This window comes from Haemaphysalis longicornis, unplaced genomic scaffold (genome assembly GCF_048455015.1).
Source record: "Haemaphysalis longicornis isolate Haplotype H1 unplaced genomic scaffold, Haemaphysalis longicornis Haplotype H1 scaffold_13, whole genome shotgun sequence".
Classification (NCBI taxonomy): domain Eukaryota; kingdom Metazoa; phylum Arthropoda; class Arachnida; order Ixodida; family Ixodidae; genus Haemaphysalis; species Haemaphysalis longicornis.
The window spans coordinates 1,795,501-1,820,681 of NW_027526233.1; the positions used below are offsets into that span (position 1 = coordinate 1,795,501).

General features: G+C 47.3%; 1 protein-coding gene across 1 annotated transcript in view; it reads right to left on the reverse strand.

Annotated features, from left to right (window-relative positions):
* Positions 1-18,874, reverse strand: part of LOC144164208 (uncharacterized) — a 35,744-nt gene extending 16,870 nt beyond the window's left edge. Inside the window, exons 1-3 of the mRNA XM_077694725.1 lie at positions 18,665-18,874; positions 13,024-13,242; positions 311-478 (exon numbers count right to left, since the gene is read on the reverse strand). Coding sequence (XP_077550851.1) covers positions 311-478; positions 13,024-13,241 — 386 coding nt within the window. The 5' untranslated portion in view covers position 13,242; positions 18,665-18,874. The remainder of the gene's footprint in view (positions 1-310; positions 479-13,023; positions 13,243-18,664) is intronic.
* Between the last annotated feature and the right edge of the window lie 6,307 nt (positions 18,875-25,181).

Genomic DNA, 25,181 nt, shown 5'->3' on the forward strand with positions numbered 1-25,181 from the left:
CCTCTATTTACGTTACTATAGAGATCACTTTTGGAACTTTCGCGAAATGTGCATGATTGTGTAAATGCAGCGCGTTACATGTTTCGCCATTTTCCATAATTTATTACTTTCCTTATTTTTAGTTTTTTTTTTAATTTCGTTCGACTAGTTATCTCCATCTACGTTATTTTAACAATTATAGGTGGCATTTTCGCAATATCTGCATTTTTGTGGAAATGCAGGGCATTACAGTCCTGGCGGTGGGGGCTAAGAATGCCACACATCAAAAGGGGGGCGGTTGCCACGGCAACGCCAAGGAGGCAGCACTCACGCCCGGTCCTGCACGTGCGCCTTCTCTCGGATGAAGCTGCCACCAGGCGGAACCTGCGGTGCCATGCCTGGCTGCTGGTGCTGGACCTGCTGCTGGTGCATCATGCCGGCCTGCTGGGGTACCATGCCAGGTTGCTGGGGGACCATACCGGCTTGCTGGGGGGCATAGCTGCGCAAAACCCAAAATCGGACATCTGACACTGGAATCCTGTTCCCTCCGCAAAACAATTGCCGAGTGTTGCTATTCAGAACACAATTTGCTTCGGATTCGTCTGTTTTGTATTTGCCATTCCTTTGCAATTGATACTTGTCTTGTGTCAGCGCATATTTTTTCTCGCAGTTTTTTAGTCAAGAAACCTCTTTTGAGGCTAAAATAGAGTGGCTTGCCGAAGACTACTTCTTTCAAAAAAAGGCTGTACTTAATCTTCACGGCCCTTTAATTGCAAACCCTTCATGCTCAAGGTGGAGGGGGGAGGGGGTGTAGCTAAGATACAAAACAAATGCACAATGAAATTTAAACTTTTATTAAATGTAACGTTTTTGAAAGTAAGTTAATGCACACCTTCAATGCGCAAAAATTAAATTTCAAGGAAGTTTTACGAACGTCCCTGAATGTGCAGACTGGATTTTCAATGCGTACAGGGATCTCAAAACACAATTTTCATTTTTGACCTCGATCGAGAAACCAGCCACAACAGCCAGGATTGAACCTGCTTCGAATGTTAGTTATTTGCCTTTCCGAATTAAGTAAGCTGCAGTGTCCATGTACTTCACAACTGAACGACAGCGCTTAAACGGGACAAGATATTGACAGGACAGGGCACTGACAGGACCAGCACTCTGTCCTGTCAATATCTTGTCCCGTTTAAGCGCTGTTGTTCAATTGTGAAGTATGTACCAACAAGCCCGCAGTACCACTTTTTCAGTGCCTGTACTGCTTTTTTCTTGATTCTCTTTTCCTTCAGGTTTGCATTGCATATCTGCAATTTCCACCTAACGTCTTTCATCAGTTCAAAACTGGAGCACTAAGTAAATAACTTCTCCCAGAAATTGCGGCCATCTTTGGCCTGCAAAAGCACCTTAGCCTGATTAACTCAATTGCCTACAACACAACCTGCATGGCATTTTTGCACAAACAAACAATAAAAAAAAAACAGTTGATTCGTAACAGGCAGCACTTTATTACAAGAATAGGTGCCCTAAAAAAAAAACATCCAAGCTACCCTCGCAAGAGTGGCAAAAGACCCTTGGCATCTTTTAAAAACTCCAAGACGACTCCATAAACAATGTAGCACCATTTTTTTAGTAGCAATTTTTTTTTGGTAATGCAGTAACTTGCATTACCAAAACCTATAGTAGAACCTCTGAATAGGCTAGCATAAGAGTGCATTCTAGATTCTCATTTTCCTAGAGGGGAAGCCCTCTTGAAGTATTTTGCAGAGAGAAAACGCTCCATGCGGTTCACGCATGAGCGTGACAGCCTGAGTAAACGATTAAGCTCAGACAAACAGAAACAGTGTGCCAGCCGTGTATGCACGCCACGCAGTTTGCAGGCAAGGAGCCCGCTCACGGAATCCGTGGCTCGCTGCATCGGTGGCACTGGGCGGCCCAACACGCTGTTCGCATTTTATTGACACCCCGTTTCGGCACTTCCGTCTCCCAAAATCTACTTCTACAACTGAAATTTCCTGCCTGAATCTTCATGAAACTTCGTTACCCTGAAATTTGAGCAAGCAGGACTTCGTTACACAGAGGGTGAAAATACATGGTGAGCATACACTTGAAGTCACAAAAAATTTCATGGTTCGTTACATCTAGGTTTAACTGTATTCACCCACCCCTACAAAAAATCCTTTTCACCCTCTTAGCGTCGTCGCAGGGCGAAGTCGTTCAAATTCGTTTTGTGCACTTGTATGAGTAAGATGTATTAGCAAAAACCAATTGGATAAATCAATTAGTGAAGCATTTATTGGAGAATCTTTAAAAACACCCACTTTGTTCCAAAACACAGAATCACCCCAACAGTGTTTGCTTGGATGAAACCCTAAAAGTACATTTTAGAAATCTTTAAGGGCTACACATATCAACAAAGAGCACTTCAATATGTTAAAGGGCGAGCGAGATAAGCACGAATTTACGAAAACATAATATCCCCCCTTGCTCGGTTAGGAGTTCACATAACACAAATGTACTCCTGAAATTTCAAGTCTCTAGGTCTATCAGTTTTGGCTGGGTGTTGATAAGTCAGTCGGGCAGTCCTCTTTAAAAGTGTGAATGAGGCCTGTAGTTTGCCTTCATGGTCACTTCAACTACGATCTAAAGTTGGTATAAAGGTTGGTGCGTTTTGCAACATTACCAAGAAACAGTAATGGTCACACTGATTTTTAAAACAAACCCCCTTCAAACAAAACTGCTAGCCTTGGTGAAGAGCCTTTGGTCTGAGGATTGGCAAAGATTCACTGCAGAATGATCAAGCAAATGTCGGGACTAGGCAGAATGTCCCCCATCATTGCACCAGTGTATTCAACAAGCCAGTGTCGCTCCCCTTAAAATGCTTGCTTAATATTTACGTTCGCCAGATCACCTAACTAAAGCAATTTTGTTTGGGGCATGATTACTGCGTCTGGTATTAGTGCTAGTTCGCCAGCAGAAAAGGTGTTTCTGTCCATAATATGCCAAACAAATTCCACCTCTGGCCTTTGTTCGGCTCTGAACAAGGCATCCACTTACCACCTTGCACTTATCCCAAAAAACTGTAAAATAACCAAATATTGCATTATGTGTTAAGCCCGCTAACTTTTCCTGTTACAGTGGAACCCCGTTCACCGTTCTATGTTTTTCACTGGACCGGGAAAACAAAATGAAACAACCAGGAAAACGCAGCAGTGAGGAACCCTTCGAAAAATGAATGAAAACAGTGCAGCTTTGACTTGCAACCATGCATTTCTGCAACTTTGGCTTTCGAACCTTAAAAAACTCGAGAATGTAGGGTTGCTGCTTTTTTGCGATGTCGACTCTCATCCACGCCAGCTGCTTGTCTGCTGCGTTTAGTAAGCCAAGCTTTCCCTGAAGGGAAAGCAGCTCCCATTTTCACGACGCCATCAAGGCCCGACAAAGTTCGCGGTTGCAAGTTCAACGCTGTTCTCAAAGCTTGAAGCGCACGATGAGGGCGATAGCACATTGTATTCTTGCAGTGGTGCTTTCACGGCAAGCACACTCTTGCAACATTCTGAAGTGAAACTTCCGTTGTAAGCGCAGTGCTGATGGCAACAGCATAGAGTAACATAGGGCCATGCAGTGGTGGTGAATCGCACCCGCGTGCGGCTTCATGCAATCAATTCCGTAACAAAGGCTGGCCAAGGCTCGTCAAACGTCAAAATGGCGGTCTACGGATATTGCCCGGGTGGCTTCGGAGTGTTGGACTGCGACGCATGATCCGGGAACGTACTCTGAGCCACGACGTAACAGTGAGGATTTTAATACGTGGGACTCTATGTGAGCTCTGCCGGGACTAGACAAAAACAATGTAGCAGCCGGGAAAACGCAGCACTGAGGAACCTTAAGGGCGAGGTTCTACGGTATAGCTGGTATTCATTGAAAAGTTTAGCTGTCAATTTCTTCCTTTGGCAACACTGAAATGGCCACGAATATGGCCGAAGAAAACCACGGACATGGCACAGCTTGTGCCACTGCAGCCGCACGCCGAAGAAAAATATAACACCGGCGTGCGTCGTCTGCTCCGTTTCAACCTGATCCTCAACGGTGGTGTCAACAGAGTTGTAATTAATCACACTCACATTGGAGTCAAGGCATTACTTTGCATTCGGCGGGTTAGAGCTTGGAATGTCCAACCCATATCATGCACTTAGCACGGACAAGTACCACCATCCCGCGGAGCCCGACGTAACCAGTGAAGGCGCACTCGCATGGTTGCCTGCATGCGTTCCTCGCTATTGAATACAGGCTATAAAGTTCTCGTCTTGTCAAACAATCCTTATCATACACTCAGCTGTACTGCACCCATAAAGAAAATAGGCCACACAAATGACTGAGCAAAACCTTCGCAGGGACACTTAATCCAACAACCCCACATTTTACAGCCCTAACAAAACATCACAACAAGAAATTAGTTCAACATGCAACGCTGCCTCCAACAACTAACCCATGCGCATGCTAGCCTGTGGTTTACCACCAAACGCCGATGAACAGCAGGTGTCTTTTAAAATAAAAGCCTCAGGTGTCTCGTCAAATGCGAAAGTGACTGCAGTCGTTGCCGTCAAATGAATTGGGTTTGTGTGGGGTTTGAATCCGGGTCGCCAGAGAGCAGCCAAGTGCTCAACCCACAGTTCTAACTCAGCACCCTACCACAATGGAACAAGGTCTAGCCTGATGCGTGCCCCATGAAAGTTGTACGTGATGGCCCATGCGTAGAGCGGCCTTCGCTGCACACAAAATGAAGGCAATTATCACTCCTAGGAAGGCTGTGTGACAGCGCTGTACCACTAACACACCACGCCCCTATTCCTCCCGTAAACATGGATGGGGAAAGCACGGCACCCTGAGGCACCCCTCCATGCACGAATCAGGGGCTCACAATTTGAGCCTACACGCTGCATGCTAGAGAGTCTCAACGTTAGCCGTGACATGCATCGAGACAGCCAAGGAACCCAGTCCACGTGCAGTCTCGCCACAATTAAACCAGTCCGCATAGATGTTTCAGTCGTTAACAACAGCAATAGCTCATGGCAGTCACTCCGCCAAAGTGACACACCGAGATGCCAATGCAAGCGCGCATTTCGACAGGAGATTGTGCCTAATGTGTGACACAGTATGCCTTTGTGTGACACTGTCTGCCCAGTTTGCTTGTTGTCGCAGCAGTAGTTTATAAGCAGAATAAGCTCGAAACGGGGACGACTTGTGTCCTGTTCAAGACACTTGCATTCATATTGCACTCCTTCCCGCAGAGGAACAGCCAGCTGCTGTGATGAGGCATGGGGCAACTTCTGTTGTCGCTCATCAGTTGTACCCAAGTCATCATCATCATCGTCATCAGCCTGTCTACAGTCACTGTAGGGCAAAGGCCTCTCCCACAGATCTCTAATTATCCTGGACCTGTGCTAACTGCGACGAATTTATCCTCACAAACTTCTTCACCTCATCTGCCCACCTGTTCATCTACATTTTTTTTTGTGCAAAATATTCCGGCAGACCCTCGAAACGAGCATCCTGCCTGTGAATGGGGAAGTATGGAATGCGGCGCCACTTTGTAAGTCCGGTAACAAAAACATGCCTAACAATTTCCGACCCATATCACTAACAAGCATTCCATGCAAACTTCTTGAACATGCACTTTTTTCTCGTCTGGTCAACTTTCTCAAACTCATTCCTCTCACCCGCACAGCATGGTTTTCGCAAGACGTTCTCGTGTGAGACCCAACTGCTTTCGTTAACCCACAAGCTACACTTAATTTTAGATCGTCACTAGATTGTATTTCCTCGACTTCTCAAAGGCTTCTGACAAGGTGTCTCACAAACTACTCCTTTACAAACTAAGCAAGTTAAATCGAGATCCTAAGCTGTTTGCATGGATTGAATATTTCCTTTCTAATTGTTTCCAGTTTGTCACAGCCAATAATCATGAATCTTCATCCAGTTCTGTTCATTATGGTGTTCCCCAGGGCACGGAGCCCTGGGAACACCATAATAACTGTCATCTGCAAACAACTGTCATCTGCAAAATAACTGTCATCTGCAAACAAGTGAATATTAGAAAACAGTTAGGTAGATCAAAGACATATACCGGACCGAAGACATTCGGTATATAGGCAAATACCTAAAACAAAAGTGGTCCCAATACGGAATTGGGACCACTTTTGTTTTAGGTATTTGCCTATATACCGAATGTCTTCGGTCCGGTATATGTCTTTGATCTACCTAACTGTTTTCTAATATTCACTTGTTTGCAGATGACAGTTATTTTTCGAGAAATTAACGATAACGACGCTGCCACACTGCAATCGGACATTAATGCAATTTCTAACTGGTGTGACCAATGGTTAATGAAGCTTAATACTGCTAAGTGCAAAGTCTTAGGCATTTGAAGAATAGCCCCTTCGTCTGCTTCCTATTATCTTAACAACACTCTTCTTAAACCTGTGACATCATACCAATACCTGGGAATTCACATAACTGATCTCACCTGGTCGCTTTGTATCAATACCCTTATTAACTCTTTCGGGACCGCTCCATAGGCCATCGATCACATATGATCGATGGTTTCGCGAGCACCTAGCGACATCTAGGAGATAGTTTGAAAACTGGAGTTTTCTCTTTTGTGAAGTTTCTTTTTTTATCGCCAGGCGGCAACGCGTCAGATATTTTATTCTGACGGGCAGTGGTTTTGAATGTAAACAAACATGGCGTCATACTCGTGTGAGCACGATAAGAAATCCGCCTCGTTTCGTCTCGCATATCTTCGCCTTCTACTGTGGATTTTAACGATGAAAGTGGCAGTGAAGAGTTGAAATGCGGCTTTAGAGATCGGATTTCAGCTCGAGTGAGGATTCGGGTGTCGATCAGCCTGGAACATCAAATCGCGCTCAAAGGTGGGTGCTGGTTTCGGTTTCAATTGGCTCTGGAGTAGGTATGTGCGCTCGAACTATGTTCTGGCTGGTTTATATTTATTCGCTAGGGTGTTAACTACCTATGGTGGTGATCTCCTGCCACCAGCGCAGAAACAGATCAAGTTTTCGCCGAGACGCGAGCCCGGCGTGTACCTGGGCAACGACGTAGCAACGGCCCTAGTGCCAACGGCCCTAAGCCATAAAACAAAAAACCAGTTACACCTAGCCGCATCAAACTTTTGCGATGAAGAAACAAAGCATTGTGTTAGATTTTGTATATCCTGAAATAATTTTATTCTTTTTAAATATTTTTATATTTACGCTTTTTTCTATCTTTTTCTGTAGTTTTTTTACGAAGTTCTTAGTTTCAGATTTTTTCATGGTTCTATCGTCAGCGTTGAAGTAAAACTTAGTATTGTATGTAAAAGAACATATAATTAGCTGCATTTTGGTATATGTTAAGGCAAGATGGTGCCTTTGCTTTATGTAAAAAAAAATTTGTACAGAGACCTCCCTTTTTCATCACTTTTTCCGGCAGTCCCGAAAGAGTTAATAATGCTAACTGCATGCTGAGATAGCTTCGCCACAATTTCTTTTCTGCACCTACCTATTTAAAAACACTTCTGTACAAATCCTTGGTTCGTTCTAAACTGGAATATCCATCTTCCATATGGGACCCGCACCATGACTATCTGGTGACATCACTTGAGCTCATGCAGAACAACGCAGCACGCTTTATTCTCAGCAATTTCATCCGTGCGGCAAGTGTGACGTCCATGAAAAACATGCTTCAATTACCCTCTCTAACTTCCCGCCGCAAACACTTTCGCCTCCGTCTCTTTCTCAAAATTTTACTACCATAATTCTCACCTATGCGAGGAGTGAATTGCTCTGCCTTCCTATATTTCTTCTTGTACTAGTATTGACCACTGACACAAAGCAGAAAAAATATTGTGCAACACCAAAGCCTTCTTCCTTGCACGTCACAAGATTGGAACCGCCTTCCTGGACTGACTGCCACAGCCGAAGACAACCATCAGTTTCGTGCAGCACTAGCTAACATTGTATGATTAGGGCCCATCTATGTTTGTACTTATCTGCCTACTACTTTTGTTGCTGCTTACTAGTTTTATGTATAACTCTGTAACCCACTCCCCTCTCAAATGCCTCTCGGCCTTGAGGGTACAAATAGATAAACTGTCTGCCACCCCCGCCACGCTTGCCTTCTCTAGGGATCCACTGTTGCCCTTAAAGGAGTACTGACACCAAATTTAGAGGCCTAAATAACGATATAATTGGCTTCAGTAGTTTGTACAGATTACCCACAGAAATTTTTGGAGCGATCCGAGGCTGGAAACGCATCAAAAATCGATTTTAATTGCCCTGGCCGCGAACTATTACAAATCGGCAGCACTAGCGAAATCGCTTAGGGTGTGACGTCAGGCTATCCGCGATTTTGCGGCCGATTCAGCATGACGTCATACAGTTGTTTCCGGAACCGGAAGCGATAGTCTGCGCTGTTGTTGTGGGCGGTCTCGCTTCGATAGGAGGTTTGGCTTGGCTGCGGTACCGCTGTGAGCAAGGCTTGCGAAGTGCTCACTTCACGTTTCCGCGCAGGTATTGCCATCTCTCGACCGGTCGGCGCACCGCCCGCCGCGCGCCGCGGGGGGCCGGTCAGCGTATACGCTTGCATCGCGGCAGATATCTGATCGCCGCTTTTAAAATAAGCCCTGATAACAATCCCAAGCACAATTTTTCACCACACTAACACCTCCTTTCTCGCATGTGGAACTTCATTTTAACGATCAGATTGATTCAGAAGAGCAGCGACAAGCGGTTGCTACCGTCTTGCTACCGTGGTCTGCGCCGGATCGAGCCGCTGAGTGTCCGAGCTGGCAGGCGCGGCCGGCGTGTGCGCGAACTGTTTCCGAAGGCAGGAAACGCTTCACGATTGCCTGCTTTATCCATTTTTTGCGATTAAACGCGCGGGATCTACAAATTCAGCTCAGCGATAGTCGTAGTTGACCATGGAGCAAAAACGGTGGGCGGAGCGACGCCGACGACGCATCGCATGCACGCATCGGGTCATGTGTCTCAAATTCACGCGTACGACTAGTCGTGGTGACAGTCGTAACGATCAGTCGCATGCGAATCGAGTGTACAAATCGTACATGTGTCCAGCGCTTTAGTGTGAACCGCGTGCAATCCGTAGCAGACGATGCAGCGAACGTCCCTGACGTCACGGAGACCATGACGTCACGGTCCGACGTCACGGAGACCGTGACGTCAGGCAGTCCGCTTGCAGGCTCTCCTTCGAAGGGCCATTTTCCCGCGCGGCGACCGAATTTGAAAGTGGTTGCAATAAACGTGCTATAATTAATTATATGTTGGTGGCTGACGCCTTTCGGTTCGATTTTCGTAATTACTGGGACCATAGGTATTCTTTACAGCATAAAAACTGAAAGCGAGAAATTTCGTGTCAGTACTCCTTTAATGACCAACGGTTATCTTCCCCTCGCATCACGTGCCCTGCCCACACCTACTTCCTCCTCCTCTTAATTTCTACTGACATGTCCTTAACACGCGTTTGTTCCCTGACCCACTCCGCTCTCTTCTTGTCCCTTAATGTTACACCTATCATCTTCCGCTCCATTGCTCGCTAAGTCGTCAATTTAAAGGAGCCATGAAGACAAAATACAAGTTTGTTTTATTCGAAAGATTTGTGTTTTATAGTGCCCCCAGTGCTTGTCCGGATACAAACGATGCTTATTCACTAAGAAATTAATCAATTTAAGTTAAAATTTTAATTTACCCGCTAAATCGTGAGTTTTTGTGGTCTGCAATGACATCACAGGAACCGACCACTCTGCAGCCTAGAGTGCCTTGATTCATGCGTTCGCCGTACAGGGTGGAGACACGTATACGCTGGCGCCGCCATTTTGGGTCACTCGCTCGCCACCGAAGCAAGTCATTGTACCAAAACTGCGCTAAAATTATCGCTGCAACGCGGTTTACTGGTGAAGTTTGAATTATCTGTTTCGCATTGCTGGGCCTCGTGGGAAACGAAAAGAACAGCGCGTTGAGCACGTTGACCCAATGCAGTGGCACGAGACCGTTCAAAGGGTGTCTCTACCCTGTACACTGGCACTGGTGTTGAGGTATTCTACTGCAACCTAGATGGCGCCACCATACCGTTTTCTGCCTTTGTTTTGTTTTTGACCGTATTTAAACCTGGCTTGTTTTTGTTCTGGGAGAAAATAATCGTTTCATGAAACATAGTGCTCGCTCGACAAATATAGTCACATAAGACACCGTTGCTTGCGTCAATCGGCCAGTGTCGTCTGAGACAACCCCAAAGCCCCGCAGTGCTGTGCAGCTAAAACAAGCATACAGCGCGCAGTAACAACAGCAGTACGCATCAATACTTCTATGTTTACATGTACTTTCGTGAATTCTACTTTGTCCCACCAATCTTATTCCTTTAAGAAGAATGTGCCCTAAATTTAAGCACAAATAGCTCGTTCTGAAAGCTTATAAGCTCAGCCTAATTTGAATTTGCTTTTGCCAGCCTCCGCCGATCACAGAGCATTTTGGTACAACATCATAGCTTCGCATGGCCATTCCCTTTTTTCCTAATTATGTAGCTTATTTGAGCGAAGTTTACGTTAAAACTGATGTCAGTATGATTCCAACGAGGCTGTCTTTTGAATGAACCAAACTTGTGTTTTGTCTTCATGGCTCCTTTAAAGGGGCACTGACACAAAAATTTTGCATCTTGTTTTTTTTTGTTGCGATAAGTAACTAGTGACCTACTTATAACCTGTAGAAACCTCATTTGCTTCAGCGTGCGACGGTTGTTTAATTACAGGCATTTTAAATGTGGCCAGTCGCAGTTTCGGTTTCAGCGAGTGCCGCGAAACGATGGATTTTGTGGATTTTGTGTGAAAAAAGCTGACCACGTGACCGTCGGAGGGATATCACAGAGCAGAGCCGCCGTAGCACTAGAGTCTAGTAGCACTGTCGAATCCGCATCGACGGCAGTTTCTGCGAATGCCCTCCCGTACTGATCTAGTGAGGCACTTAATTAAAAAGCGACCGTGGATGTGACACAGCCGCTGCGAGTGCAAATGCTCCCGCGGCTAAAGAACGACGCGTGACGCTCGAGACGGTGGGAGGCAAGACGCGCGCTGGGAGCAGCCGGCCGGTCTGCCTACAGGTCCGCCTACAGATGTGTTCGGCTTAGCACTGCGGCGGATATTCGAGTGCTGCTCTCGTAAGCGGTGCAGATGACAATTTTTAAGGCAACCCGCCATCGCATCATTAACTTCTTTCTCATGTAAGCCACCATGGTCAAGACTTGGGGACAATTTCGTGCAGCGGTAACAAGCTATCACTCGAGCTACCTGCGCCGGCCTGGGCCACTTCGCGGCAGTGGCCGCCGCCTGCACAGCGACCGTGCGGCTAGCTCAGTGGGCTTTTCGTGCCTCCGGCGCGTTTTCGCATCCAATGGTAATAAACAGTAATAGAAACAGAGTGCCTGGAATCGCTGTAGGACTTTGGTCGCGCCCAGCTACCCGATGAGCTGACGAAATCACGGCGCCTCTGCCGCCAACGATCGGGTCGCTCGTTCTCGAGAGCAGAAGCTCCACCCTCCGGCCCTCCGATTGGAGCGGCGAGCCGGGCGAGCCGGCGAAAAACGCCGGCAGTGCGGAAGCGGCAAACACAAACTCATGACGCGTTTGGATGTTGTTTATTTACACAACATCCTCAGGATGTCGATTGCGCGTGGTCCTCTGCTGGCTGCTCGGTTGCGTTTCGCACACTTTAAAATGGATTTTAAATATGCTCTAGGCTGTATTCGCCGCTGATATTTTGCAGATGATGTATATGTGTTCCCACCAATCTATCTCCGAAGTTATCTCGCCTTCAAAATTTTGTGTCAGTGCCCCTTTAAGTTGAACACTCTCAGTGAGCCTCGAAGTTTCTTCCCTGTAGGTGAGTACTGGCAAGATGCAACTGTCATACACTTTCTTCTTCAGAGACAATGGTAGGCTGCCATTCATTATCTCAGAGTGCCTGCCGAATGCACTCCAGCCCAATCTTAACCTTCTGATTATATAAAAAAAAAAAAAAAAAAAAAGACCAGTCACGCCGACGACTGCGTCCTATTCCTGTATCAGTACCTCCCGTGACCAAATACAGTTAAACGATTTTTTTTCTTCTTTCTGTACCTGGAGCTCCACGCAGCAAATGGAACTTAACCTTAACAAACAGTAAGCATGACATTCACAAACAAGAAGGAACCCCTATGTTTTTCCTGTGGCCAGAACATGAAGCATGTTAACGAATTCATGTACCCTGGCGTAACATTCTCACCGAACCTAAAATGGCATAAACATATAAACCTAGTCTGCTCGAAAACACTTCAGATATTGAGCTTCTTGAAGTGAATGTTAAAAGATGCAACTCGCAAATGCAAACTAACAGCATACAAATCCCTGACACGGCCTGTACTTGAATATGCCTCCGTGTTCTGGTCACCTCATTGCGCATGCGACATAGCACAACTGGAAGGTGTTCAAAAAAAAGCAACAAGATTCATTTATCACCGTTATGATCAGAATTTTTCGCCTTCGTCACACACTATACGTCTACCACTCAAATCACTCGAACAGAGACGTACTTGTGAGCGTATCGGCACTTTACATATAATAGTGAACAAGATAATCGCCATTGACATGCCCATTTCCTTTTGCCGACTCCGGTGCAAACACCCGCAGGGCAAACCCCATCAACATCATGCCCTTCATGCCATTTCTAGATTGTTTCAAGATCTCATTTTTGCCTTTCACAGTTGAATTATGGAATAAGCTGGATGTTTCTCTCCAGAAGTTGCCTACCAGTAGTTTTTTGAATGAACTACCACACCATGTGTTCTGTTAGTTTAGTGTGTATTCACTGTTGTGGAGGACCCACTTCTGCAATGACTCGAATTGTGAGACAGCAGTATTTGTACATAAATAAATAAATAAAATCTCTGTACCTGAGTATAGGTGTGCAAACTAGACTCCCTCACACAGCGCTTACTTACCCTGCCGGAGCCTGTTGAGCCATGCCGTACTGCTGCTGCTGTGGCTGCTGGAAGCCCTGCTGGGGCACTTGCATCTGGGGGACCTGCACCTGGGGGACCCCGACGCCCCCCTGCGGGGCACCCATGCCGATCTGCTGGTGCATCGCCTGGTGCTGCTGGTGCTGGCCCCCGCAGCCGAGGGACAGCCCCAGCAACACGACCGCCCACCGCTGGATCATCCTGCACGAAGAGGGAATCCAGCGTGGCCCACAGGCATCTCAGCGTCTTTGAATTCAGGATGCTCAAGCTGCTAGCCTGCTCGAAGCAAACTTAAACCGGCCGTGAAGACAAAATACAAGCTTATACCCGCACGTATATGAAAAATGACTGAGTGCTTAAAGGAGAGCTGACACAAAAATTTCATGATTCATTTCTATCGCTTTTATCGATGCTTATTGGTATGGCAAACCCGACACAGCACTTTAAATACTTCAGCGCGCGATAATTAATTACATTGAACAGCCTTAAAATCGTTCGTTTTAATTTCCCATGCTTTTAGCCCGAAAGGCGCACATGACAGAACCCAGGCATGACCTGACCGCCTTGCGCGGACGTCAAAACACTGCGGAGGCCGGTGGAGGCGTTGTTTCGACCGCACCGCTGCCGGAACTGAACGGCTGAGCTGCCTGAAGGTGCTAGGCAGCTTCAGGCCTCGTATCCCAGGTGTCAGCGACACCTGGGATACGAGGCACGCTGTAGATGAGGGCTCAGGATTAATTTTGACCACCTGGGAGGTCTTTAACATGTGCCGAAATCTTGACAGACGGGCATTTTCACTTTTGGCCTCTATCTGAGAATCAGCCATCAAGCGGTGGAAATTCGGTGACCACTTTCAATAAAAGTCCTGATAGCGACTTCTATTGCGATTCCAGGCTATATTATCGCTTCCTTTCCTGTGTGTGGAATTTTATTTTTGCCATCTGGGCAGCGGTTATGCCTGTAGCTGAGGCTACGTGCACGCGTTTGTGGATGCGTCAGCGCCCAGTCGCCGCTCGCGGGAACACGCATGCGAAGCGACGCCATGAGTTTTTGACACGCAGTGTCCGCATCACTTCTCTTGGCTACCACGGGATGACGTCACGCTGATGTCCATTTGCTGAGTGCCACTCTGCATGCTGTTCCGAGGGCGCAATAAATGAGATCCAATTAAAGTGTGTTCTTCGCGTCGCAGGCAGCTGATATTTCAGCCAGGGTATTCTGTTGAGCAAAGGAAGTGAACTGTGTAATAATATTAACGCCTAAAATTGGTGTCAGTATACTTTAAGACCTTAAGTTTTAATGCCATTAATTCGCTTCCCTCACTCAATGCGTCAAGCGTCTCTGCTCACGGCCAGAAGACGAGGCTGCTGATCTACGCCAAGTGCGCAGAGAACTCGGCAATTGCAGCTACCCCAAGCATTTCGTGGACTCCGTGCTACGACAGTCATCACACCCATCAGAACCCGCTGGTCCTCCTTGCCGAAGCCGAGCGGCGATCCCTTACGTGCCGGGTGTGAGCGAGTCTTTGGCTAGGGTTCTGCGCTCGTACGATGTGCACGTCGCTCACGTCCCCGCGCGCAAGCTGAGGCACGAGCTGGTGGCTGTAAAGGATGAAATCAAGAAAGAGAAGTTCCCTGGGGTGGTGTACAAAATTCCCTGCGCCGACTGCGACTATTGCTACATTGGCGAGAGCGGCAACTTCGAAAGAAGATTGTGTGAACACAAGAATGACGTGAAAAACAAGAAGATTGCGTCGAATGCGCTTGTGGAACACGTGGAAGCCACGACACACAAAATAGGCTGGGACGAAGCGTCAGTTATCGCCAGAGAAAGGAACTGGCTGTCACGCCGATATCTTGAGTCCCTGATGATTCAAACTACAGAAAAAAACACTGAACCACAATGCAGGCAATCTCCCGCTTACGTATGCAAAATGCCTGGGGCGATTACTTCGACGCACTTCTTAAAAGCTTCGCGCCTTTCCGCGCAGTGAACAAGGCTTCCTTATGGAAGCCGACACGTCTTTTTAGCCTTTTTAACTAAACCTTTGGTCGGCGATAACCAGTTTCTTCAACTATGTACCATTAATTCGCTGCACGCAAAAATCTAATGTCATTCACTCTAATGTCATTTTTAGATGCAACTGCATCTCATTCACTCGCCTTGTCCCTCCATACGGTGTTGTTGTTGTCCATCCACACCCCTCCCCCATTCTCCTCGCCGCGCGAGCTGCACTCTCCGCCGCTCACCCCCTCTCCTCTCCGATAGCAAACACTCTCTCGCGAGGGGCACTGGATTGGATTCGATTGGCTTGGATTTGGATTAAAGTGGATTGTGTTGGATTGTGTTGCGTCATAGCCGTGGCGGGGGTTCACGGCACGTTTCACGCGATGGGAGAATCAACCTAACGGAAACAACAACGGAACCCCCTATGCGTCGCATCTACACAGGGGTTCCCGCGAGGGCAGGTGGGAGAAATTTTTGGTTTAAGGAGCGCCGCACAACTTCTCTGCCTTCACAAATGCCTTACATCTGCCTACTCTCGAGTGTGATGGGCACCAAATGAAACCCTGTAATGATGCTTTACTGTAACCACTTAAAAGGACAGCTTCATCCTAATAACAATATCAACTGTATCACAAACTTTGAACAAATAATCTGGGTGTGTTAAGGAAAACAGGCGAAGCAGTGGAGACCCCCGTCACTTTCGGCCACTTCCCTATATCACCTTTCACGGCTTCAATACAGCCGCGTGAGGAACCAAAGCCTACTTCTTTCAAACTGAACAGAGTTGCACATTTTTTCTCCAAGGCTCCTTCAGAAACACTCAACATCAACTTCAAGCTATCCGTATGTTCAACTAAGACAGGGCCCGAGAACAGGCCGTTTTCAACAAAAGACAGTTTCATCCACTGTCAGCTTCCGAATTCCGCGCATTTTAACACTCCAAAGCTACAGCTGGGTGAATGGCTTCGGATTAACATTGACCACCCGGGGTCGTTTAACTCTTGCCACAATCTTGACGCACAGGCGTTTTGTTTTTTACCTCCATTGGAAAAGCGGCCACTGCGCGCAGGACTGAACCCGTGTCCACAGGCCTAATTGGCTTCCAAGACGGAAATTTTATTCAAGCATGCCAATACGCCTATGCAGATACAAAGCGTGATGCATCCACAGCCCTGGCTATGTCACCATGACTGATTTGTTGCCACGGCAGCAAGGCACCAACTTCAAGATTTCGCAGGTTTAGAGTACCAAAGCTACACTTGAGGCTACAGTTGAGGGCTACAGTTTACCATATCTAGGTATCTCATTATAAGGCAAGGGTGCCGTTTAGAGAGTGACAGAAAATCACCATATATATATATATACTAAGCTTTCAATATAAGGCGGGGAATGATTTTTCAACCACAGATTTTGGAAGAAAACGTTGCCTTATATTCAAATAAATACGGTAATTTCGAGTTTAACGCACGGGTGTTTTTAAAAATTACTCGAATGTCAAAATTAAGGTTAAGTTAAACAAGAGCAAACAAATGTGTTGTAAGCTTGTTTCTACAATTGCATTTGGATTAAGATTCTCAGCAGCAGCTTTCACAAACCCTACACAGTTATCAGAACAGCTGGAAGTTTGCGATACCATCTAACCTTTTTTAAGCTGTTAATTGCAACGGATAAAGGAGATGACACTTGGTACATCTACAGCTGTCTCAGCATGCAAATGTTGCAAAACTTGTGTTCAGTGTGCGAGTTGCGGTCCCTTCCGAGTCCTCACCTACATTTTAAACCACGACTATCAACAAATCAGCTACCTTTTGATGGAGAAGGCATGAAGCTTGCCAGGCTTGCAGATCCATCTCGGCAGACAAACAGGGCACGATTATTTCAGGAAATCTCTCTAGTGACATTGCATAAACTTCACCTGCAACCTCAGCGCTGCAAGCTTGTACATATGCAGAACTGGAAATGGGTTTGTCTCTGCTAATGGCAGAAACTTGTGTGGCAGGGCTGTTGCACTCAAAAGATCTACCCCAACATGCCTCAGGTTTTTCTGTGAATTTAATTTACCACTAGCCCTTGCGATATCGCAAAATTTCGCAAAAATGCTTCGGGTTAAAAGTGCTCTTTTAGGCACGGATACTACACGTGGGGTCTAAGGAGCACCACTTTGAATGGCCAACAAAAAAAACAATTAAATTACACCTTTATGCCCAAGAATTTTCATTTTTCCCTCACCAGAAAAACAGCCACGAACCAACCCCATGCCCTTGTTGCCACAATGCTTTAGCCACTGAGTAGCAGCGGATGGCCATTCGGTGAACACTGGTTTTACAACAGCGCTGAATAAATGGCTTTAATTGCTGACTGAATAAGCTGACCTTTTTTTTGTTACTCATTTTGATAGCCTGATTTGAACACTCCTTCTGGTACAAGTCTAAAGCCCAACGTCATCCGACCTGCGACATAATTCAATTTAACTGACTGAACCCGTGCTAGTTTGATCCGAGATACAAATTTCGGGGTTTAACACACCGCAGCGGCACGTGGGATACGAGGCCCGCCGTAGACGAGGGCTCCGGATTAATTTTGACCACCTGGGGGGGGTCTTTAACATGCGCCGAAATCTCGACAGACGGGCATTTTCGCTTTTGGCCTCTACCTGAGAATCGGCCACCGCGGCCGGGATACGAACCCGCGTCCTCGGGCTCAGCAGCACAACGCCACTAAACCACTGAGGAATTTTGGGTCCACTAGGGTAACTAGAGTAAATTATTTCACCTTGGGTTATTTATTATTTACTTTTAAAAAATTTCGCGAAAGCCAGACACCCCACATGGAAAATAGAGATCAAGCGGCTCATTCTTTGAAATCCTCAGAGCGCCTACCCGTTCGCCGGCCAGATTTACGTGACCTGAGAGTACGCCAGACGTATAGAGTTAAGCCAGGTGTGCGTATCAAACACACAAAAAGCGCGGACTAAGCGAAGACGTCCGTTTCGTCTAGCTTGTCAGTGTTTGCTGCAACACGCAGAAAATTTTTGTCGTGCGTGCGTGTTTCGCCCTCCTTTCGGCCCAACACACTAAGGACCGACGCGCAATAACAAAATTAATTAAGGATGGCCAAAGCAAAACAAAAGAAAAGTGACGCCTAGGTTGGAAGCATTTGGGTTAATCTTCACCGGGAAACTCACACGTGTGCAACGTACAGCAAAGCCACACTCGCAAAGCTGCTATCGAGACGATAAAAGTTTAAAATTTTGTTCATTGCCCCTCGACGTAAAGCTTCTTCGCCAAGTTCTCTCTTATGCTGCGTTGCACCGCTTTCCGTTGCAAGCGTCTAAACTTTGAGGAGAAAAGTTATCGCGCGGCTGAAACGGCGGTCACAACAGGATCATAACAGAGCGCACTGATGGTAGGTACGCTCACGTGCGGATAGGCGATTAAAAGTGCGGGAGCCGAGTTTCTGGAGCACGAGACGTTCCCAGCTGGCGAGCTACGCTAGGCCACGTGTACACCGGTTGGCGAATAAAAAAGAAGCAGCGGCCCCCTAGACATCCCCCGTACGAGGAAGACGCGCCGAAGCTCCCGCCGATGAACGAACGGGCGGTTGAGTGGTTGTTCACCTGTGACGTCTCCTGGATAGACACGTGTAGCGGCTGTTTGAAACCTGCGACGGCGCGCCGGGGATCCGAACTCTCTGCAACTCAACGTGACAGCAGCCGGCAGTCGAACAGCCGTCACAGACCAACCCAGTGTACAGCTGGCGTGCACTACGCGGAAGACGTCCGTAAAGGGGCGCCTGGTATCGACGACGCCAGATGGAGCCACCGAAGCGTCGCTGCCGGGGTAACAATCAAACTTCAGAAGTCTCTAGTCGTTGTAACAAAGACAAACCACAGTGGTTAACAACTGCAAACAACTATTTTTGGTTTTAATTAAGTCTGGTTAGCAGAAAATTACTATAAGTTTACGAAAAAGAAAGAGGCCGAACACTTTATGCTGGTTCCGGTTTCGATTTCGACAAACTCCTGATGTTACAAATATTAGAAAGTTTCAAAATAACATTACTTGCGTTTATTAAATTCTAGCAACGGAAAATTATTATAAGCCTCTGTATAAAGGGCTAACGCTGCCCTCAATGCTGGTTTAGATTTCTGTTACCTTTCGCAATAAACCCTATGCAAAATGCGCCCCGCCATCTCACGTCGACTCCGGTAACTAGGTCCGCCATTTTGGTACGGTCGTTTGAAACCGAAACCAATTAGCAAAACATAGAAGGCGGGCATTGACCGCTCTTGGTGATGGACTACAATGCCGGAGCATTGCTTCGTGCCGCAGAGCACGCAATGCGGAAATACCGGTTCAAATGGAAAAAAGGTACCTGAAGTTCTACGCTTTTGAACGAACTTTGTGACGCGAACTGTGCCGGCGCGAGCAACCTTAGTGACACGCTGTGCGCGGTGCGCTTGGAGCGAATATTTGTCGTTGGTTCGCTAAGCGCGGGGTTCCGTAGTCGCTGTCCGTATGAAAAATACAGCTGCGTTGAAGTTCTGTTGTCCAGCCTTTGTATTCTAAATGAAGCCTGAGCGTGCGCCGCCTATTCAGGCGACTGACAGCGGCACTCGACCGGGAAATACCACACGTTGCCAAAATTAGGTTGTTTGTTTTCCATGTGGCTCTGCGCCCGCTTCATTTCATTGTTAAAAGGTACCGCTTAGCCCCTACACGAGCCTTTATCTTACCGAGGGCTGTAAACAAACTTTTCCTGCCGCACTACGCCGTCACGGCGCGGTTGAAAATTTCCTCTGTGGCGGGCGCGCACGGTATGGGAGTATGTTGTTGGTTTCTTTACGTTGCATTTAGCCGCGTGTCATTGCAGAAGTGGCGAACACTGTTTTATGATGATCTAACGGTGGAAAATTCGAGCTTTTGCACTTGGTTCCCGATTTGCCGGGCTCAAAGGTTTGTTGTTACGTCAAGTTAACTTGGTGCCCATTGTCATTCCAGCAACGATGTATTTACTGTCGAATATTTTGCGACTAAAATAAACACTCACTCCTCCAGTTTGTCACATGCTGCATGCATGCCTCCGACGTAATGATAGTGGCCATTGATGTAGGTAGCTGAGGCAATTTTCAAGTTTTATTAAAAAACAAAAAAGAAAACGGCCACAGTTGCATCAGGCCGCCGCGCATCAGCTTGAGTGCTTTTGCGTGTTTTGTATCCACAGTGAAAATCCCAGTAAATTAAACTACTTCGCTGATTTATAGCGCGTACAGTATAGCAAACTGTGGATATAAATGGAACAAACAGAAGCATTCGCGGACCCCTGCATGTCGCGGTCTAGTAAACACGACGTTGCCCAGCCTATGCGTGCTCGCGAGATGACCACGGCGAAATGTGGCATGAATGCTTGCTGGTAGCTCATAGGTGACCCTTCAGGTGCCATGCCAGTCCTTGTTTCTGTCACTGGGGGGGGGGAGGAGTGGGAGGCCAGCACAACTGGGGCAAAAAACTCATTCCCAAGGCTACCAAGTTTTCTCCCAAGCGCCTACACGGCACTTTGTTGCTGCTCGCATTGCTCCTGTACTCGACGTGCATCGAACAGACGCATTTGCAAGGGAAGTGAGGGGCCATTTTATCGCGGGCTTCTCCAGTCAATGTTTCGGACACTCGCTGGCTTGATGCCCTGCTGTCTCGGACGTCCCCATTGTTGTGGCAGCTCAGTGCACGCAAGCTCCGGTGGCGCCTCTTAAAACCTTCGGCTTGCAAGAGGGCGAGTAGGTGCACAACAGCCAGGATGTGACTCCATGCTCCACTGCAACCCGCTGGGTACTCGCACGATGCCTCCCCAATCGCCCCTCTGTCCGTCTCAAAGGTGAGGCACACAACATAGGGCCGGCCACTTTTCTTCTGGGAGCGAAAGCAGCTGCTGAGCGCATGGATGAGGCCCAACCTGCAAGAACAGAGAGAATATCAGTAAATAACACTCAGGGAAGAACAGGACTAGTCCGCTACAGTTTATGGTAAAGGGACAGAGCAGAAAGAAGTGGCCACAAGGAACAGACTCAAAATGACCAGATTTTGTGTCTTGCTTAACAGTGTTGCAAGGGCAATAATCTACACCTCAAACAGCAATGATGTCAAAATTGTTCGTCAAGTTCGAGCGTGCAAGTATCTCTGCATGCTTTGTTAATGCATTTTTCAAGAGAAGGAAGTTTAACATTTAAAAACCTCAGCATGGGTAATGATAAGTACCCGCATAATCGTGTTCGTCATAACTTAAGCAAGCAATTATATGATTATCTGGAACTCACTTCCAGAATATTTCGAGATAAACAGGTAAACATTCGGGCTATACCGATGACCCATCGAATTAAAAAAAAATCTTCTAGTTCAGTGAGTTCGAGCTAACGAGGTTTTACTGTATTATCTATTCGTGCACACCAAAAACATGCGCTTTAGAAACAAACACAACCACCCCACCGCCAAAAAAGGAGAAGAAAGACACACAAACAGATTTTTGCGCAGAACATGCGCAATAAATAATGCAAACACACAAAAAAATAAAATTCAAGGCGTATGTGCGCTTTTGTAGTTGACTTCGCCGCAAAGCACGATTGCTTTGCGACAAATGCGCGGGCGGACGACCGTCACGGAAAACGGCCGCAACCTTTCCGTAAACATCTTCGCCAAAAATCATCCCGTAAATTTCATGTACAGCATTTGAAAATACCTAATCCACCCACTAGCGGTACGGTCTGGCGATTGTCGCTCTCCTCTTTCAGGGTTACTGGGTCGCCGCTACGCATTTGCGTGGTAAACAACGGCGAACAAAGTGCTCTACAAATGCTCATACCGGTTAACTCGCGTCAAGTAAAAACAAAGAAGGATTTACTTACTGTGAGTCGCACGTGTTTGTCCGCACCGATGAAGGCGAGCAATGCGCCTCGGTGGCTAGGCGGCATGCCCTGCTCCGCTGCCGCTCGGATAGGTCTTTGGCGCGGCACCCCAAGTGGTATGAGTCTTCAGACACAGTCGGCAGCGCAGGCAAGTCCTTCGCCCACAATCCGCGGTCGAGAGCCGGAAAACACCGTCCAGTTTGAGCCATACCGCGTTACCGTCACCTACTCTTCCACAGTAAACAATACGAGACTTTCCTATCGGCGCCCGTACCAATATGGCCGACGGTCTCGTTTACATCAGTGTTGCTAGATCACCAAGCAATTTCGCATAGGGTCTATACCGCGCGTTATCCTGAGAGTTTCATAAATCGCGAGGCCACAAAAGTGAAGGAAAAGGCCAGGGAATTACAGCGCGGACTAAATATACACCAAACGCACGATTATATGAATGTTTTTCGTTCGTGCTGACATATTAGAGCAAATGTAGCCATACCATATCCACGTTCAAAGGTTGTGTTGTCGTAATAAATAAAAACAAGGCCTAAGAGCAAGAAATTTGCAGTCGTATGTAGTAATTCGTGATTTTTATTGCCTGAAATACATCTTCCGTTACATAAAGCTTTGATAGGAAGACAAATCAATGCTGCAGTGCTTTTCGATATCAATACCGCCATGTTTATCTGCTGCACGTAAATAGAGAGTGATTGCACAAGTGAAACCTTGCGCCCAACGTTATATTTGCTTGCGCCCGTATCAGAACACTGAATACTGCCGTTTTGTTGACTTGTTGCACGCTAGCTGATTTTGAACGTGTCTTTCGTTCTTGTGCCTAAAAGGGTTAGCGAATATACGTCGTGATATCAGAGTGGACCAGACCTTTTCGTGGGAAGTTTCTTTCGCTTCTAGCGCCGTTCGTGCCATGGTGCTTCTAGCACCGGTCTTTTCGTGAGAAATGTCTATTTGTGTTTTCGATGCAAAAGCATCTTATGGTATCGGAATGTCCCGCGTCAGCGTCCGCACTCACACTGCGCATGCGCAACTCTCCTCCTTACACCCACAGCTGCGCGATACTACACTATAAAAAAAAAGGAATAGTTAGCGGCGCCGGTTTCGATCCCACGACTCTCTGGCCGCAACAGGAGGTACGCGGTGCTCTTCCCACTACGCTACAAATCCAGGACCCGTGCGACCTGGATTGCGGGAAAAAGTCCGCCCGTGGTGCGGGTAAATGCTGGCCTAGTAGATGGTCTCAGGCGACAGGCGGGCTAAAAACTTATTTAAACTACTATATTTAGCACGTGTTCGCGTTATTTGCAAACCTTTAGCTGAAATCACAAGTTTTACAAAAAGCAACGCCTATGTTATGCTCCCTTCCCTTTATGGCGTCCAACTAGCCCGCCAGCCAAGTGCCGCGCGCTGCACGACCTAAGGCCGACGTGGTCGAGCGAATTGAGAGAGGAAAAGGCGAGTGTGAAATTGCCAAGGCCAAGCGAAACGAATGATAATACAAGTTAGAGATGAACAAAAACAGCATTGCCGTACATGGTGGAGACATCCCTTGAACGGTTCCGTGCCAATGCCGCTCGATCATAGTGCTGAACACATAGCTGTTTTCGTTTCCCACAAGAACCACCAACTCGAAATAGATAAGTTAATTCAACCTTCACAAGTAAACTGTGTTGCCGCGAAAATTATCGCACGGTCTTGCTACAGTGACTTGCTGCGGCGACCAATGAGGGACCCAAAATGGCGGTGCCAACGGGTACGTGTCGCCCCCCACCCCTCCTGTATTATGCGTCGCCTTTGCGGCGGACGCGTGTGAATTGAGGCACTCTAGCAAAGAAATGAGCGGAGTGACAATGCGGGTTCTGATAAGCAGAGAGAAAGGGAGAAAGAGCGTCGTGAACTGAAGAAACTTGTATCGAGCAGGCAGGCAAAGGGGCGGTCGGGTCATCATTGTGGGGCTGCCTTCGTATGTGTTTCCACGTTCGTCGGCGGCTCAACAGGAGCTTCAGTCGACTTCTCGCTGTTGGCGCGTTGGCATAGTGCTGATGTGTGGAGCCGTCGCAGGTTAACTTCCGCTCACGAGTACCCGCCTGCTTGGCTTGCGTCTGTTCAGTAAGGGCTCTGGCCCGCCTAAGGACCTCTGCACATCAAGCAGCGTCAAACGGGGGTGAAGAATCAAGAAGGTCAGGACGAGGCGGCGCCGCGGTATAATATATAGGAAAAGCGCCGGTTTCTCACGCGGGTATGTCGTATGAAACGGACCGCGTGCACACGAGCGTCATATCACCGGAAGGTTTTTCATGCATTGTTTCTATGGGGCGTTTGCCGGGACCTCGGTGATCCGTTGTAAGAAGCGGGTCGTCGTAAGTCTGGGGGTCGTATCAGCGGGGTTCCACTGTACCTTCAATTGGCCTTAGATTTTCCTACTAGCGTACCAGTCAGCGAAGCGTCGCATGTGCACTTGTGCAGCATTTGTGTGGAGCGACCTGGAATTGGAGCTTGATACAGTGTACAAACTAACAAGCCAAAGAAAGGCACATTCTTCCATTCAGAAACGTGTCGTGGCTAAGTTTCAACTGACCGAACGAATTGCGACGACCCGTTGTTGGCTGGCGGACTAAATGCTAGGCTGACTGACTCTGCCGGAAGGTCGGCGAGCCGTGCAGTAGCGCAGTCAAGCCAAGTAATTTTTTCCTGACGTCACACGAAAACGCCACCGAAAATGGGCGAGGATGCAGAGAGGAGGTCAGCATTTTCAAATTGATTTTTCTAGTCAATAAATTCGTGTAAACGCACCCAGAGTGGTCGAAACATGGCCTACTCCGGCCTACAATTTGCGCTAGTAATCCCGCAATGTTTACAAATCACTTCAGTGTCCCTTTAAGAGATTAGGTTTTTCGGTGGGACTGAGTCACAACAAAGTGCTTGCAGTCCTGTCGCCGCCTGCCAAGAGTCCTGTCGCCGCCTGCCAAGTCGCCGCCTGCCAAGAGCATTGGAACCTTCTTCCTCGATTATGATCAAACTGAGAAACTCTATGATTATGATATGTTTCACTAGATGGCACAGTATCTCGGCTGACGTATCATCCACATTGAACAGAGCGCCCACGCCCGGCAGCAGTGTTTTCGTCGCAGAACCGGCGCTGCCATGCAGGTCATGGTTTGTTGACATGGGGTTTGAGCTAGTATACCGAAGAATAAATGTAAGGTTTTTAAAAAAATGGTCAAGG